At 37.3% G+C, this 18,733-nt stretch overlaps 1 protein-coding gene across 1 annotated transcript; it reads right to left on the reverse strand.

Moving 5' to 3' along the window:
- Nucleotides 1-483: 483 nt before the first annotated feature.
- LOC140233238 (UDP-glucuronosyltransferase 2B13-like) lies at nucleotides 484-9,151 on the reverse strand. The gene is made up of 4 exons (XM_072313348.1): nucleotides 8,992-9,151; nucleotides 7,235-7,454; nucleotides 6,293-6,461; nucleotides 484-573 (listed from the first exon to the last, which is right to left on the reverse strand). Exons 1-4 carry the CDS (start codon nucleotides 9,149-9,151, stop codon nucleotides 484-486), a joined length of 639 nt encoding a protein of 212 aa, XP_072169449.1.
- Nucleotides 9,152-18,733: the final 9,582 nt, after the last annotated feature.

The raw sequence follows: 18,733 nt of genomic DNA on the forward strand, positions 1-18,733 counted from the left end.
GCAATATCACACAGAGACATCATTATGTACGCGGAAACGAGTTTGAACAGTACGTACTGTATAAATAAACGCAGTCAAAATTCCCTCGCGGAGTGTTTTATTATAATTCAATGTTTGTTTGTGTGTATGTGTGTGTGTGCGCGCATGTAGGGGCGGGGGGTGGATGCAGGGGACGTATATACTCATGCAGAGGAATTAAGAAGGGGAGGGCATGTCAGGGGTTAGTGTTCGTGGGTGGGTCGAGTGTCAGTCCTTCCTTCCCCTCCCATTCCCAATCCCCTTCGATTGGAAGAAATGTCAGGACTAAGTCCTCTGGAAGGCATGGTTTGTTCCTGTGTTTTTCTTATTTTTTATTCCTTATGTTCTCTTTTATTTTATTTTTTTCTTAAAAGCCTTACGTATATTATGTGCCCCCCCCCCCCCTTCTCAGTCCTTGGTCCGTGCACTATATCGTGCACATCGTGGTCTTTTGTCTTCTCTAATCTACTTCGCATCTTTTCCTAGATACGTCATCAACCGCAGGACGTCCTCCCATGCACATGTCGTTTGTACAGGCTCACCCTTGCATTCTGCCTGTGAAGAGTAAAACACAACGTGATACTGGGAATGGATGGAAACAGTATACTCGACAAGCAACCTTTGGTCGCGCACTGAAAAGGAAACAGTGTATTCATTACAATCCCGGATTCCGTCTTAAAGGGGATGGCTAGTAACTGATCAGTGGGAATCAGTGGGAATGCTGGGGATGATTGTTCAAATCCTTGTGGGATTCATTTAAGAGTACATTATGTATCTATTGTTGTGTGAAGATTATTTGCTTCAGAATGGTCTCATATTCAAGTAATGTGCAGTTTAATGTTTCCAGGTTAGCATGCCTGTACAATGACGGGGCGATCGTAAACGGGCCGTTAACTGATCAGTTGCTAGCAATCCCCTTTACAGGTATAGAAATGCATTGACAAACCTAACCGTTATACTACCCGCGTGTAGACATCATGTAGATATAATTTAGCCTGCATGATGCCTATATATGGGAAGTATATAAATGCATTGTCTGCTACTGTAATTTTGTCGATGTTGACAAGAATGGGATTGTCCTAACAGCGGCTCTATATAATATTGTGTTCACGGAGCTATCAAAAATGCAGCTAAAAATAAAAACACCCACAAACAAAAAAAAAACAAAAAACAACAACAACAACAACAACAAAACGAATGCGATGCATCACAAAATAGTACGAAAAGCTTTGCATAGCCAGAGCTGTCATACCCAACTTTTCCCGTATACAGTTTTTTAAAGAGTAAACCAACAGCAGGAATATGGTATGTTTTTAACTTTATAAATACCTTGATGGTTACTGAATAACTGAATAAAACAAACAAACAAACAAACAAACAAACAAAAAACAGATAATTTCAGATAAGTTAAAGGGATGGTACAGTATTGGTGGAAATGAGAATTGGGCTTTCAACTTTTTGCGAGATACATGTACCAAGAAAACACTTATAAAATAGTACAGAGCATACCATCTTAAGTGGAATTCAAAGTTTATTTGATGAAAATCGGGTTTGGAATGACTGAAACATCCTAAAACAAAGTAAAACAAAGCGATAGTAATAAAGTGTGGGTCCCACACTTTATTAGAATCGCTCTTTTTTGGATATCTCAGCCATTTCAAACCCAATTTTCATCAAATAAACGTTGAGTTCCTCATAGAATTACGTGCTCTTTCATATTTCATAAGAGGTTTCTCATTATTTCAACAAGAAATGTTTAGAAACCTGAAATTAGGTCTCAACCAAAACTGTACAATCCCTTTAAAGTGTTTTTGAACATTTTTTTTTAACATAAAGTAATGCAATACCAAAGGTATGGATGAAGGGTATGTATGGAAAGTGGATAAATGTGACAACGTGCACAACATGTTCAGCGTTATGATAATGATTATATTTTTTATACATGCAGGTCCATGATTAACAAAGGACACTGATTACACAAGAATGTTATTCGTAACAGATTCGAAGCAACTTTCCCATGTTGTATACAGACAAGTTATTTAACTGCATTACTCTTTTGGAAAGAGAAATTTAATCTTAACACTGATTTCGATTGGAATTAGGCCTATGTTTAACATTTCGAAAGTTGAAAAACAACAAAGTAAAGCAACGTACACCTGAACGTTACTTTAGAACCCACACCCTATCATTAAATATAAACTCTTCAACCCGAAAAAAAAAATTGTAATGATACTGTATATAACCTTGTGTACATTGTGAATCTTTTAGTCATGTTCTTTTGGAGTGTCCAAAAGTGAACTTGTTTTTTTTTTAAAGATATTGCATAAATTCAGTCCCAATTTTAGTGAAACACTTAGCTATTGATCATTGGCGTAGAATGAATAAAGGGTCTAAATGCAACGAATACATGTATAAACAAATTTTTGATGTGTGCCGAATACGTAATCTATTTATGATACATTATTTTGTTCCAAGGGCAAGCATATAGCTTCTTTGGATTACGTAAAGAAATGAATTACTATAGGATTATTAGATAATGTTTCAGATATCACATCAATCTCTGAGTTAAAGGGGCTTCCAGACAATTTATATAATTTCGCATCATGCAATACATACTAAATCGACAGTGCCATTATACGGACTGTCGGCATTTATTGTTGTCCTTGAGCTGATAAACTAATACTGTTAAAAAAATAATACACTGAGCAAGGATGATGACCTGGAAGGCTCTCATATTCCTGTACATGTACAGCTGTAGCTAGGTAAATCCATCACAATACCACTTAAAGGCATAGTTTACCATTTGCAGATGAAACAAAAACCCAGCATTGGTGCTTTAAACTAGTTCTAAAATGCGAGTTAGGAATAGAAACAACCACTGTAAAAAACTGAATCCGTATAATCGATGTTAAGTATTGTTAAATACACAAAATGTGAACAATAGTTATAATAAGAATACTTCCAGATTAAACCGTCTACAGTTACGGTTTATTGAGAAAAATACTGATATCTCCATATATTTTAGGCTTTATTGCACAAATTTTATATGGTAGGTCGTTTTGTGATACAACAGACCTACACATATGCATCAAATGTGATATCTTGAACATTTTTAAAATCACTGCTCCCAAAGGTAAACTGGACCTTTAAGCGACAAGTTCACCCGTGCATAATTTATGCATGCTTTCTTCTCTTGTGCTGCTTCCTTGATGTGACAACTGAGGAAACAGCCATGGGACAGTTTAAAATTCTTTGCGAGTGCTTGAGTTTGTTCTACATTAAATTTGTGTATAATTTCAGTACATTTTATGACCCAACTTGTGAAAAGAAAAAAGAAAAATCCGTGGAAGTTTATGTCCATTATAATGGCGCCCAATCCCGAATCGCTTGTTATGGAGCCGTATATGTATTATGTAATTCTGCTGCTTATGATTATTTCGTTTTCCTCGTTCAGGATCGTCACACAGTTTTTGCAGATTTTCGTTTGACTGCATATCATTATGAGACTGAAAAACGCATTAATATATATAATATATATATTTATATAATTTTGTTTAACTTTTAATCGAATTGTTTGGTTGAAATATCCAAGCATTTATTGTTGGAAATGTGCCTGTGAGTACATTCTTGCAGCAACCCACTGAAGTGACCAATTTAAAATGAGTGTGAAGAGAGCTATAGGAATTGCTTTTTTCCCGTTAATTTGTGCGTTTTCTGTTGGTTTGTTGTGCTCGTTTCATTTCCGAAGAAACCAATTTGGGCACCACAGTGCTAAGGTTTAAACATTGTTTAATCAGAAGGCAAAAAAAAAAAAAAAAAAAAAAAAAAAAAGAAGAAGAAAAGACGAAAACAAAACAAACCCACAAAACAACCAGAAACAAGAACAAGCGAAAAAAAAGACAAAAAGAATAAAACCCCAAAACAAACAAACAAGAGCAACAAAATATGCTGCCTTTTGATTAGTACAGGTCTTAGAAAAAAAAAATCAGGTATACGGCCTGGATATGACTCCCCCCCCCCCCCCCCCAGTAGCCATGCATGCCCCATAACTCATGTCAACATGGCTATTGTGATGATCTTGGCATAACAGAGGCCGTCAGATGATGAGAAACGGAGCATAGTTCTTGCAAACAACCGTCTTCAAAAAAAAAGTTTTGAAATCTGAGTTCTCTCGATTATTTCTCCCATCTGTTATCGGTACCATCAGAAAGATTGTTTAATTTTCTTTAAAATGATATTCTATACTTGTTATTATCATGCCTTCGGGGAAAGGGCAGTATTTCGAAATAAGAGATTGAAGGTCTAAATTGACAGTTTGCAAAAAGAACACCAGTGATCATAAAGAGGCAATAAAGAACATGTTCTTTTGTAATATTTCATTATTGTCTTTTGTTCTCATCTGATCAGTAATGAATGTTAATTTCAACAGAATTACGAATTTACCATTCAGGCCTACAGATGGTGCCATGCCAGGCAAGGTTGATAGTTCATTTTGTATATTTTGTTGTCCATCATCACGTGAAGCAATATTCAAAAGGTCCGCCCAAATAAAAGGACAAATCGGAGCTGGGATTTTTCAAAAAGATGTGGCTGAGAGACTCTTATAGGTGTAGGCTCCTAAGCCCGTGGACCATCACCAAAATGATGGAAACAAAAATTCAAAGCAACAGGCGACTTAAAGGACCGTCCTAGGACATGTAGGACGGAGCGGACGTCCGAAGATCACAACGGAACAGCAAGACCATGAGGTCAGTATGTTTGCTCTGCCAGGATCGCAGGCAACAGGGCATCCAACGAAGTGTTGTGAGGAAGTACAATACAAGGGTATCTGATCACACCACGAGAATTGCTCATTACTATGTAATATTTGTGTAAAATTATGAACTGTTAATCCACATTGGCTTGCATTTCGTTGTGAAACCTGCACAGAAATCCATGTTAAATTTTCGTCATGCTTCCTTTTTGTTCAGATGGAAACCGAACAAAGTTTCAAAATGATGAAATAGTAGAAAGCAATAAAAAACATGAGAAATGTAAACAATCATAAAAAAAAATTACGAACATAAAATTGTTTTGTTGTTCTTGTTCTTAGAGGGAAAATTGAGCTTTTGTAAACAGAAATGATTCACATAATTGTTTTATGCTCCCACATGGTATAAAAAGACTCACTGGTAAAAGTTAGAAAACAATAAGATATATCAAAAATCTAAAGAATCTAAACTATAAAAAAAAATTCAAGTAAAAATGTATTACAGAAGAATAAAAGTATTTTTTTCTCAGAGAAAAATGAAAGCTTTTCGAATCTAAATGTAAACAGATAATATTACTTCGCAATGAAGGGAAAATTTGTAGGTGATGGAATAGGCCTACCTAAATTACATATATATATATATATATATATATATATATATATATATATGATATAGAAGATGAGCTTATAAGATTAATAAAGTTCGATATTTGTTATTGTATAGAAATATACATGACACAAGTAAATACATTTCAGTGTTTTCCAGGCAATTCACATAAGCCTCAGTCAAGTTTACAGGATTAGAGAAAGTTTATGGATAAGTAATGCTTTTGTTTACACAACTCACTAATCCTGTAATTATGTCAGAAGTTAATCTCAAAAATATGTTTTTTGAGTGATGCATTTTTTTTTTTTGCTTTTTCTCTCATTTATAAAAGGTAGGGTTCATCTTTGCACAATGTATTTCGTTTTTTGCACTTGACATTGCATAAATTCGCATAAAGTTTTCTTTTAGTTTACAATATCAAGGACAATAGCAGACAGCCGACGGTGATGGTAGTGCCCATGAATTGTGTCCTGTAAAAATACTATTTTGCCAATATTTTGCTTACATTTTCATTTTAGAGCACTGTAGATATGAATAGTACCTGATAATTCCTAATTGTAAATTTGCATTTTAACAGTTTATGCAATGATGATTTGTGACATCATTTCACAAACGTTCGAAATTTGTCGTCGTAAACACTGACGTCATTTTCAAAATAGTATACCATGGTGCGACAAAACAGGCCAACAGTGTGAAATAGTTGAAAAGACATATGATCACGTGAAGAGTTTCAACCAATCACTATAGAGGACTGATTTCTTTTTTTTTTTAATATATATCCAAGACATATAGTAAATTCGTTATACCTTATCTCGCTTGGCTTTGAACCTTCCACCTCGGCAGGCGCAACAACATACTCTGGCACAGCATCTAACAAGCAGATAAAACATTACTAGGGTTATGACCATGCAAAATACAACGACGTCAATATTGTGAAGCTGAATAAAGCCGAGTTCCGTAGCTCTAGTCCTGAGATGAGCCCCGCCGTATTTAATGACATGTTCGATCCAGAACACAGCGGTTTCTGTCGGCCGTAAAATCCTGTCGCGGTGAATTCCCGAATACAGCTTGGCTTGAGATGTGTAACTGCAAAAATAAACAAATACATAATATGAAAAAGTATAGCAATGGTAAAATTCAGATATTGTGAAATGAATTAGGAACTATTGCCATGTCGGACTAAATCACATGATCTGAATTCACGCAAAACTTAGGGAAATTGTCAATGCTACTTTCTGACAGCCGTATTCAGGTTGGAGTATAAAAACAAGAGCGAACTTGGTTATGAGGTTATGAGTATCACAAACAAGAGAAGGAGGCATAAAAAAAACCCAAAACAACAACAACAACAACAACAACTAAAATAACAAAATAAAGCGAGCAAAACACAATCATGAAAACGAAAACAAACAAACAAACAAATTAGGGGTTAATTTGGCTTCTTTATGGTCCTTAATCTTTTTCTTAACCCCGGCGCCGTTGGAAGTACATTGTATAGCAAGGCGAGGAGCCTCCCTCCCCCCCCCCCACCGTATTTTTGGCTCTTCTAACAAATAATTGAAACGCACGCACGCACGCACGTACACACACACACACACACACATAGGGCCTACACGAGAAAACAAAACCCATGAACTTCAGAGGAGGAAGACGGGAACTGACCCTTAACCTAGTCAAGCTCGAGCACATCCATGCAATCACCAACCCCTCCCCCATCAATAATTTAACGGTAAATGGCCCCCGGAAAAACAAACAAACAAACAAAAACAACACCTTCAAGACTATTGTTTTAAACTGGTCATACCCCGTAGTCGAGATCAAGCAAGTTATATGAGACTTGATAGATACAACTTACTTACCTCTGATCATCAAGGACTCTCTTGATCGCTCTGCGGACAGTCTCATACGAGATGTCTTCCTTGTTCACCACTTCTCCCATCCCCTTGGCCTTGACTTTCACTCCAATAGATTTCTGCTCTGCAAACAAGGGTAAAATCACCATGGGAACGCCGTGGTAGATCGCTTCAAACACGCCATTGGCCCCTCCGTGGTAGACCATGAGACGGGCTTTTGGGTGTCCTGCGCATGCAGACATTGTGAGATGCAAGGGGGAGGAGGCGGAGCGTGAGAAATGATAACGATAATGACAACAATGATAATGATAACAATGATAACAGTCATCATCATTCTCATCATCAAAATAATAAAAGTACTAGAAGACAGTTTATTGCACACCCATTATGATCATCACTGCGCACTACACAAACTGTCAAAATATTGTCATGACATATACTATAAATATAATGATTCAAACTATACGTGAAGCATTTTTAAGTAGGCCTAAATAAGTTTTCAAAGTAAAGTTTCATGCTATTTACACACGTCTACGGTTTTTAACTTCGTCATACATCCATTAAATGAAGCTGCCTGCCTTATAATCAGCACACGTGAGGGGGTGAGATTTTTTTCCACGATTTCGGAGCAGCATACATGAACGCCGTGTCACCAAGGGTAGTTTTTGTGTGTTTTCCCCCAAAGGATATTATTTTCAGCAATGTTTGATCCCGAGAACTTCTGAGACAGCAAATTGTTTGAGATGACGACTTGAACTCTTCACGTTTCGGCTTGGTGTAAGACGCTGGTGCTGATTATTATGATAAATGATAAATCATAAGTTAATTTGTCACTCTTACATGGTCGATGAAACTCTCAGTTATTATAGTTGGAGGAAACGATTCCTGGGAGTTAATGATTTACAGGGAACTAGAACTTTAAGTTGACCGAAGTTAATAATATGGTAGTCTAGCTTCCAGACCATCTGCTTGTACTAATAAGCCAGTTCGGACTTAGCTCATGGGCACATTGGTACGAATGACCTTTCTTTTTTCTCAGTTGGTTAGGGGCACTTCACTCGTTTTCAGAGCGACATAATGCATAAGCTTTACGTAACAATTTATGGGATTCATCAATCCCGTTCAAACAAAGAATAAACTTGCGTAGACCACTGATGAGCAGAATGATCTGTCAATTCACACTTGAGAAAGCATCCATTTCATTATTTTGCATTGGATGTATTGACAATCTCTTTCTATTGATATTGCCAAATATCACTTTTGCTGTCAGGTGAATGTGCTGGCAAGCGGCATTTATAAGGATTACATGAATAATCATTACATGACAGATGCTTATCCCAGTAAATTTAAAAACCAACATGCCTGTTGGTCCGAATGACCTTGTTTCTGCTCATGCGCAAAGTGGAACTCCGAACTGGCTTATTTCTTTCACAGAATACATATTATTAACGCCCTCTAACGACAAACGTTGCGGGAGGCGAATTTGTCGCCGCGGATGGCCCGTTTTGTAAAAGGAATACGGTTGGCAAAGGGTCTATAAACCAGACTAATAACACGGCAGAATGGGGATTTAAAAAAAAAAGAAAAACATCAAACTGAGGGACATCTGGATACATGATAACTTATTTCAGAGCCTTAGGTGTTGTCAATTCTGAATTTAATGTCAACGGTCATATCAGCAAGTTCAAACCACAATAGAGCCGACAATAGAGCAACTGTGTATATGAGGGAGAAGAATTGTAAGTACGAAACGATGACCATACCAAGAAGGTCCTTCTGTGGCAGCCAATCAACAAGTTTCGTGTTGTTGCCAAGGAAACGAGACTTGGGTCCAGAGCACCTCCAGATGACTCTTTGTGGCAACTCGCTGAAGACTCGGGCGAACGTCTCTACCATGGACTCAATGGGAATGCGAGGAACCATGCTTCCCTGTCGGTTGATTGGAAAAATTTACAGTGAATGATATCTTGAACATTACAATGTATCCCTAAACCACCAAAGGACTGATTCAGTGTGAAACACGAGGAAAGTCAAGTTAAAAAGAGTAGCGAGAGAGCGGTAAAGATGACAAGACAAATAGCCATTCATTTCTCTAACACGGAATTAATTAGAAATAAGGATTCGAAACCATGCAGCGCGGCATATTGGAAATCATCTTTGAACAGAATGTCGCATCACTCCATTCATCTGAATGTTGTAAACACTGGGCTAATATTATAACTGCGATATTGCGGGGTAAATGACTGCCTCCTCTCGTGTAAATCCTGAGACAAATTACTGCTGTCTCCTTGATCGTCAATAGGTTCGCTGGCCCAAACACAATAATTCGAGTCTCTTTTACTCTTGAAGTGCAATTTCCAATAGTCTATCTACAGACGACTTCAAGCTCAGCACATCAGTAACTTATTCAAAAAGATCTAATAAGAAATGTCATTTCAGTTTATTCCGAAGCGACTATGTGCAGCTGTTGATTCTATAGTGCAATGTCATAAATACACAGGTATAAATCAGACAAATTTAAATTTGATTGTACTTGATAATATTATACCACAATGGACACAAGTGGAAACACATCCCCACCCATATCAAATGAAATCTCATGATTTTAGTGTTTTTGAACTGTTTGAGTGTCCTGGACGTGCTGATGCACCTTCGGCCCTTAACCTTAATCCTCACCAGTGAGAAGATGATGAAGCCATGTTCTCCAGCTCCGTTCACAAAATCCTCATATTCCTCAAAAAACAAAAACAAAAACAATCAAAAAAGAACAAAATGTATTTATGATTCCACTCCTTTCAATATTATTGTACTTTTTGTATGGACCCATGGACCAGCACTGTCATGTTGACAAAGCCGAATAAATGCTGAATATGGGCAATCCATCCATTTTTCTTATCACTTTACGGAAAATAGATATACTACTGTACCAATACACTTTCCGTATACCACACTGCAAAAAGTGCGGTGTTAAATATGAAACACCAAGCCGGTGTTAAATTTCCGGTGCTCATTCATGGTGTTAGATTAACACCTCCGGGTGTCATTTCAAAATTTATTTTTTTTTTTTAACAGTTTCTTCGTTACTGCATTTCTTATTAATTTTGAACTTCAACAAGACGATAAAGAATTTTCCGATAAAGTACTTGATTCTTGAAAAAAATCTGTAAATATATTTACACCACAGTAACACCAGTTGGTGTGGTCCCCTATTGAAGCTGGACGGGTGTTGTACCATTGAAATTAACACCACCAATATCAAATCAATAACATGCGGTGTCATTATTGAATTAACTCTAGCGCAGTGTCAAAAATATCACCAGCCACAGTGTCAAATTAACACCACGAAGTGCCAGGCGAACACTTTTTAACACCGTCACAATACATTTTCTACACCTGTGGGTATGGTCCTCTATTGAAGTTTGATGGGTGTTAGATTTAACACCATGGTGTTAAATCTAACACCGATGTTTTTACAGTGCACTAGGCATCTGACCTCTTGTTTATTACTCGTGAAATAAGTATTCACTGCAATAATTTATTAATTTATTTATTTATTTATTATATACGATACTCGGCAAGCACCTTTGGCCATGTTCTCAAGAGCAAACAGCATACATGACATTGTGTATCTTTTACACCATTGACCTCTACTACCCGCATGGACTATGAAAGGATGTCTTTTTTTTAATCCCATCATCACCGCCGCCACCTGATTACGTGCGTCTCCGTGACTCCACATTAAGATGATGTATATACAAATAACAAATACAGAGAGAGAGAGAGAGAGAGAGAGTCACACACACACACACACACACACACAATTGAATATTACATGACAATGTACAATGTATCATCTGTCATAGAATATTATCATGTTAATAGAAATAAACACATGATATTCATATTTCCTTCATTATCACATCTGACAATATACATTTAGTGTTTATCTATTCAATTTCTTTATTTCATTTGCTTATATTGTAGGACTGTAATTGCTATTTTGATGTTTCTGCCATATTCCAGTTCTCACAGTGTTTTAGAATACCTTTTTGCTGTTGCCATGGTTGCGGTCGCTGGAATCGAACTTGCATCATTCCACAGTTACTCCACTCCGTCTTTGCGGTGCACACATTTTCTGAAAAAAAAAATGTAGTCAACTGACTTTGCCTATACAGAGCACTTTCAAACTGTCAGGTACGTCTATAGGTCCGACTCGTTTCGGGTAAAACCCGTCGGCATGCAGTAAATAATACGAAGATAGTATACATCGCAGTACAGTAATAGATATAGTAACTAATGGTGTAAGGCACAACCGATTTTGTATAATTTTTCAGATCTTTTTAATCATATAACCCTAAATATAAATGGCGGATTCCTGCGAAATAATGGGGTCGGGGTCGGGCTATAAGATGGAGAGACGGCCGCCGGCCGGGGTATTGTAACGGGGTCCCATTTCTCATGAATGACTGAAGAAGTTAACGAAAATAACGATAATTGTGCAAACAGGCCTAAACAGAATAATGTTATGGGTATAAAGGGATAAGTAAACAACTAATCGTTTTCCAATAAGCACGCAATATACAGTAACAAACGAGAAAGAATGATAGCAACGATATAGGTGTAGAAAATGAGTGAAAATGTGGAGCACCAAAGGCGTTGACATTGTGGTGGAAGAAAAAAGAAAAGGGTGCATAAAATTACGAGGGTGAGATCGAAGAGCAGACATGCAGACTATATTTACAACAAACATTTCATTTGCTGCATGGACCGTTAAAAACCCAACTGTGATCGTCGCCTGTTGCTTGGACTTTTTGTTTCCTTCATTTTGTGTTATAAAAAAAAAGAATGGGCTTTAGAATCTCTGCAATCTGATTGGTCATTTATTGTCATGCATTAATTTTTACCAGTTATCCACCATGAGCCATGCATCCGGTAAAATCCGAACGCATGGCTCAAGTCTTGTATAGTGTTGTAGGTGTACTGGACGCATGATGGGGAAAATGGTTGTATTTCATGAATTTACAGGCCCATTCTATAACACAAAATGATGCACAGGCCTATTTCGTGGATCAGTGAGAATTTGATGCTCTCGTTTAACTTTGGAACAGTCTATAAAACCCACATGTACTCGCTGCGCTCGTGGTTTTAAACAGTTCCAAAGTTAAACGCGCGCATCCAACTCTCACCGATCCACTCTGTCCTGTGCATTATTTTTGTATACTGGTCCATGGGCTTAGGAGCCTACACCTAGAGTCTCTCAGCCTCGTCTTTTTGAAAAAAAAAAATAACAAACAGCTCCGATTTGTCCTTTTATTTGATGATGGCGAGTGACCTATTATGATTACCTGGGTATGTATTTTATCTCGGATAGAATAAGCCACGGGTTGTATTAGCAGGTGATTAGATTACTAATGATGCCCATAATACAGGTATAAAATGCCATTCAGTTTTGATTGCGGACGTATATAATATCTAACATGCGATTTCGCAAATAATTTTCTGTGAAGTTTATATCCATTATGGCGCCCAATCCTAAATCGCTTGAATGTGACTGTCAAGGCATCCCTATATACGCCTATTGCAGAATGGGGGTTTTACAAGACTGGGTACACATTGTAATCATTTCATATAAACTTTTATGGATCATTAAATAGACAATATCAAGGGCTTATCTGTCAGGTCTATTGTGCTGTTTTGATAGTGCATTGTATGCCCAGTTCTGCTGCTTCATATTGTTTTCCTCGTTCAGGATCATAACACAGTTTTCGCGGATTTTGAAATAAGGAAAAGGTCTCAATTGAAAAGTTTGAAATGTTGTAATACTGACTTAAAATGCCTTTTGTTCTCATCTGGTCAGTCATAAATGTAAATTTCAACAGAATTCTGAATTCAACATTCAGTCGTAGCTATATAGGCAAGGTTGATAGCTCATATCATAACGTGAAGCAATATTCAAAAGCCCGGCCCAAATACATGATGTAAAAGGACAAATCGGAGCTGGGGGTTTTCAAAAAGATGTGGCCGAGAGACATCAGGTGTATAGGCTCCAAAGCCCGTGGACTATCACAAACTGCAGATGGAAACACTCCTAACAACAGGTACGGAGCGGACGTCCGACGGAACAGCAAGACCGTTACGTCAGGCCTTCGTGCTTGACTCTACAGAATTGCAGGCGAATGCTATAGAGCATCCAACCAAGGAGGTACTAGTACCTCCTTGATCCAACGAAGTACATGCATTGTGCATGAGAAAGAACAATACAAGGATATAAGCAAGTATCCGATCACACTACGAGAAATCGCCGCCATGCTGCCCATCTCCCAGAGGAGCATGAAAGACTTCATAGAAGCCAACAATGACTGCTGAACAGGAGCAGGCCCGCCTTCGTTGGCACCATTCGCAACATCTCCGCTGGAATATTGTCATTGAAATCATGGACCTATACAAGTCCATGTTTAAATCAATGAACATCGATAGAATCAAAGATCCCTGTGACAATGAAAATGAAAATCCATGCAAATTAAGCCCCTGCCACTTCATTAAAATTGTTTACTACCGTGTTGTGTTAAAATGGTTTGAGTCCTGCTCATTATATAGCTTAGTGATTATTAATACACCGTATAATTCGTTTGTTTGTGCACACGTTTGTTTGATTCCTTGTCAATGTTAGAATACACTATACAACCAGACATTTGGAAACCGATAACAAGGCAAATAATTACAAATACTAGTAATTACTTACCAAACTTGTGTCATATTTGCAACTTTTCAATTTCGACCTTACACAACATTGTAAAGCACTGCATCTCCATAACCCATGATCTTAACAAGAAGGGTATCATTTAAAAAAAAAAAGAATTTAACAATCTTTCTGTGGTCACGAAGCATGCATACCTACGTCGATCATCGATATACACAATATGAGACACGACTGCACGACAGCAATAATTGACCAAACTGAAAGGAGTTTTAGACATTATAGGCCCACATGTAATAGATAGGCCTATGTTTCCTGGTATGGAAAAGGGTTGTGGTGCTCGTGTTAAGTCTTGAACCAGCGGTTTAAATCAGCCCTTCGTTTCTGTAGAAGCACAGCAAAAAAGGTGTTCGTGAGTGGTTCAATGCAACAACTCGCTGGGTCTCATTTTTTTTTTTTTTTTTTTTTTTTGCAAACACTGCGATAATGATATTAATCAGGTGAATGGCTGTTGCCATGGTAGTCGCCATTGTAGAATCGTCTTTCTATGAACGCCCGCTAATTAGCTCCAGATGCGCTCGAGGTTCTTGTAGCCGTTCATCAAGTCAATCTTATGTAATTTTCTTCATGATACGGTTTTCAGGTGTGCACATCATGCCATACCTCACGTACTTATTCATTTGCTGCGCAAGCAGCTGTAGTCCAATGAAGATATGAAAAGAGTGGATCAGCGTGATACAAATTGCAGCAAAAACAAATTCATTTCTTATGACTTGAGATAACCATCAAGAAGCCACCAAGTCATCTTTTCTGTAAGTTGATGATTACTTGTATAATGGAAAATGTCTAATTTGCACTTATTAATATGCAAAAATATATCCATTTACCCTGTTTTGCCTAAAGATTTTAGGTTGTGACACGTGGATTAAAATTCTGGTTTGCTACCTTTTATTAAGGGTGTATAGCACGATACTTAATGGCGGTATAACTTACAATCAGTCCTCCCATCTGTATATTCAAAAAGCGTTTGTATAGTGCGTATATCCTTATCATTATCATTATTCAGTAACATTTTCCCGTTGTTTTCTGAAATGGTTAGTCAATAACAATTGCTCTTTCATTATGTTTGAAAAAAATTCAAACTTCAGTTTACATCGTTCTGCAGTAAAGTCATAAGATTTGTGCATAGTCTTCACATCAAACGATGGTGACCCTTAAGGTTTAGATATAACTTTTGAACGGATTTATTATTTTTTTTTTTACCTCAAACTTAATTCACTGATGCGTTCTATGCAAATAGAATAATGTTAATTTGTGGGAAGCTTATCACCCTTCAGTGCATTAACTAATTCAATTAATTTTTTTTTTTTTTTTTTTTTTGGTTACTTCTTTTCCAGTTCATTCTTTCCTGACATGCTTTACGGTCATTGGCCTTCAGCGCCTTGTCATTATCTCGGCTAACTATATGTTACATCATCTCTTACACTCTGTTCAGGTTTTTAGATATTTTAGTGCAATCCGCAAGAATTTAACATAAAAAATTGTTATAGGATTGTCATCTCACTGATTTCAGCATTTTCCACTAAGCAACTTTCGCACCACAGTGAAAAACACTGCAGTAGTTGCACCGCGCCAAATATTGTTGGTATTGTGTCCAATGTATATATCTTGCCGTGTTTTACCAATACATTTTGGCCGCAAGGGATTAAGGAAAGTGAGGAAATTATTGGCGACATTTATCACGATTGCAAATTATGAGTATACGGACCCGAGCCCCTGCCACCTTTGTCGTAACACAGCTAAAAGACCAACACTTCAGTTATAACAAATTATTCCAGGGCCAGTAGAACCGGGGAGGGGCTCGCCCCCCCCCTTTTTTTTTAATGTGCATGATACCTTTGTATAGGAATTAATGGTCTTTGGGTCCCATTTTTTTTTTTTTAACCCCGGAAGTGGCACCAGCAAAAACCAGGAGTGCTTTTTTGCTTAATTGTCAGCTGATGAAATCCGGAAGTGTCATCAACTTTTTTTTTTTAGATAATGAGAACCCTCTTATGAAATATGAGAGAGCATACAATTCTAAGAGGAATGCAAGTTTATCTGATGAAAATTGGCTTTAAAATGGCTTAGATAGATATCCAAAAATAAAGAGGTCCTCATAAAAGGTGATACCCAACTTTTATTAGGGCCACTTTGTTTTACTTTGTTTTTGGATATCTCAGTCATTTTCTAAACAGAATTTCATCAAATAAAGTTTGAATTCCTCTTAAAATTGTATGTTCTTTAACATCTGTTTATCTTGCAAAAAGTTAAAATCTGAATTCCCATCTCAACCCAAACTAGGGCCTATAGGCCTACCATCCATTTAAATGTGGAGTGGCATATTGCCCTCGGAGTGCAAGTGGAATTGTGTCTGTTGCCTCTACTTTTGGACAATGTACAAACTGTTTTGACCAGGAGTGCTCACGAATACGAACAGCTATAATTATGTTCTATGATATTCATGGTCCAACACCCAACACCCATTCATGAAATAAAGCATATTTGGAGGGGTTTTAGTACACTCAAGAACTCAATAAAGGAGCCTGGAACGTGAAATAACTAATTCAGAGGAGCTCAGCCTGGAGCGCCTTGATCAAAAGCTACTGACTCACAGGTTGTTGATTTATTTGTATTATTTCTTTACACGGACCAACTCTCTATAGCGACGTGACGCTAGAACTTAGCAGCCGACAGCTGGAAATTTCATTGATTGCGTGTATACGTTGTACAAAACTGTGGGGAAACTTCGCTTCATCTCGATCTTCCACCTCCCTGATCTTGTTCTACCGAACGTGCTGTCCACATGCACTGATGTAGACTGGACGTACACGCTTTATTAGGTGATCCGAGTATCCTCTCGGATCACCTTCTGTATCTGTACTGAATCTTTCTTCTTTCTTTGTTTCTTTCTTTATTTCTCCTCAAAAGTTGTGCAGAGGTTAGCTCAGAAAGTGCATTGCCTCTCAATGTCAAACTCATACCATATATGTATCATGTCGCAAAGACGACAGCGCAAGTAAAAACATAGTGATCAGTCGACCGTGACGTCACTATGACGTCATTATGTGAAAACACATTTTCATGCATATCTCATTAATGGAATAGAATATTTCAATGAAATTTACGTCACATATATTTCAAGTTATGCGCATTTTACTCATATTCTCAAAATTCGTTTTTATCTCAAAACGCGCGCGTACGCGCGCGTTAAAATATTTGTATGCTCAAATCGAGCTCAAAACTTTTTTGCACACGTTTCAGACCATTTGGAGCATTTTTTGAAAAATTGAAAAAATTGGACGGACGCGTACGCGCGCGCACATATTCGCACGCACAGCTCATATGAAATAGAAATTTTCAATTTTTTCACACGGATCGGATGTCCGAAATGTCAAGGAATATTTATACCAAGTTTCAAGTCGATCCGATTCAATATGACGTCATACGGACCCGTCAAATTCAAAATTCCGCGCGTGCGTCAATGGGGATACACAGTGCAACTATGCCAAAAAACCGCCAATTTTAAATCGGATTTTACTCGTCAGGATGGACGGTGACCCCCCATTTTCTTGACATATTCTGAAAGCTGATGAGTTGTACATGTCATTTCATGGGCTGGCTATGCTGACAAAATGATTGAAAGATATCAAATTTCTGAATAAAGTAAAAAAAGTAAATTTTCAAAATGACGTCATCAAATTTCAAGTGTGCTCGAGCGTATCTCACTTATCCTTTGCTAATTTTCACCTAAATTTCAATATGTTGTAGCTTATGAAATGCTCTTTCATAAATGTAATTACACAAATTTGATTAGATGACGACATCACCTCGAAAAAATGGATTGAAGGTAACCTTGTCAAATTTGACCAGTTTACGTGTAATCTCTATGGGAGTGCAATTTTTATGGAAATGAAAATTGACATGACTATCTTTATCGAGCACTAGCTCACTTATGCTTCGGTGAATTTCTCTAAGATTTTACTATGTTGTAGCTGAGACGTAGGGCTATCGTAAGTGTGCCATTTGTTTTTTCATACGTTGTCGGGATCACGTGAAAAAAACTTGGTTGAAATTAAAGCTTATCTTCGATGTATTGTAATATTTCTTTCTTTTTACAACTTTATGTGCAATAACTCAAGAAAAACATACCCTATCACCACCATATTTTGCACATATTTAGTTCATGTCACGAACATTATTTCATAAAAGAACAACTACTTGATCAGACGCTATCTTGGGTATGTAAATTAGGGTCAAAGGTCATAAATGTTTTATCCTGTATCTTGGTGAATACATGTCCTGTCTTTCCCATATTTTGCACACGCAAAGATCATGTTACAAGAATCATTTCACAAAATAACCACTCTTTGCTCAGATGCCATCTTGTCTGTGCAAAGTGGTGTCAAAAGGTCATATGTACTTCTTTCAGTTTCTTCGTTATGACGTGTTATCTCTATGGGAGGGAATTTTTCTAGATGTGAAAATTGACATGATTGTCTTTATCGAGCACTAGCTCACTTACCCTTCGGTGAATTTTTCCTCAGATTTTAATATGTTGTAACTGAGATTTTGCGCTATCGTTCCGTGCCCTTTGTTTTTTCATATGATGTCGGGATCATGTTACAATACTTGGTAGAAATTAAAGCTTATCTTCGATGTATTGAGCTATTTCTATGTTTCTGCAACTTTCTTTGCAATAACTCAAGAAAAAGAGCCCCTATCACCCCCATATTTTGCACATGTTTAGTTCATGTCACGCACATTAT

This window comes from Diadema setosum, chromosome 9 (genome assembly GCF_964275005.1).
Source record: "Diadema setosum chromosome 9, eeDiaSeto1, whole genome shotgun sequence".
NCBI classification, from domain to species: domain Eukaryota; kingdom Metazoa; phylum Echinodermata; class Echinoidea; order Diadematoida; family Diadematidae; genus Diadema; species Diadema setosum.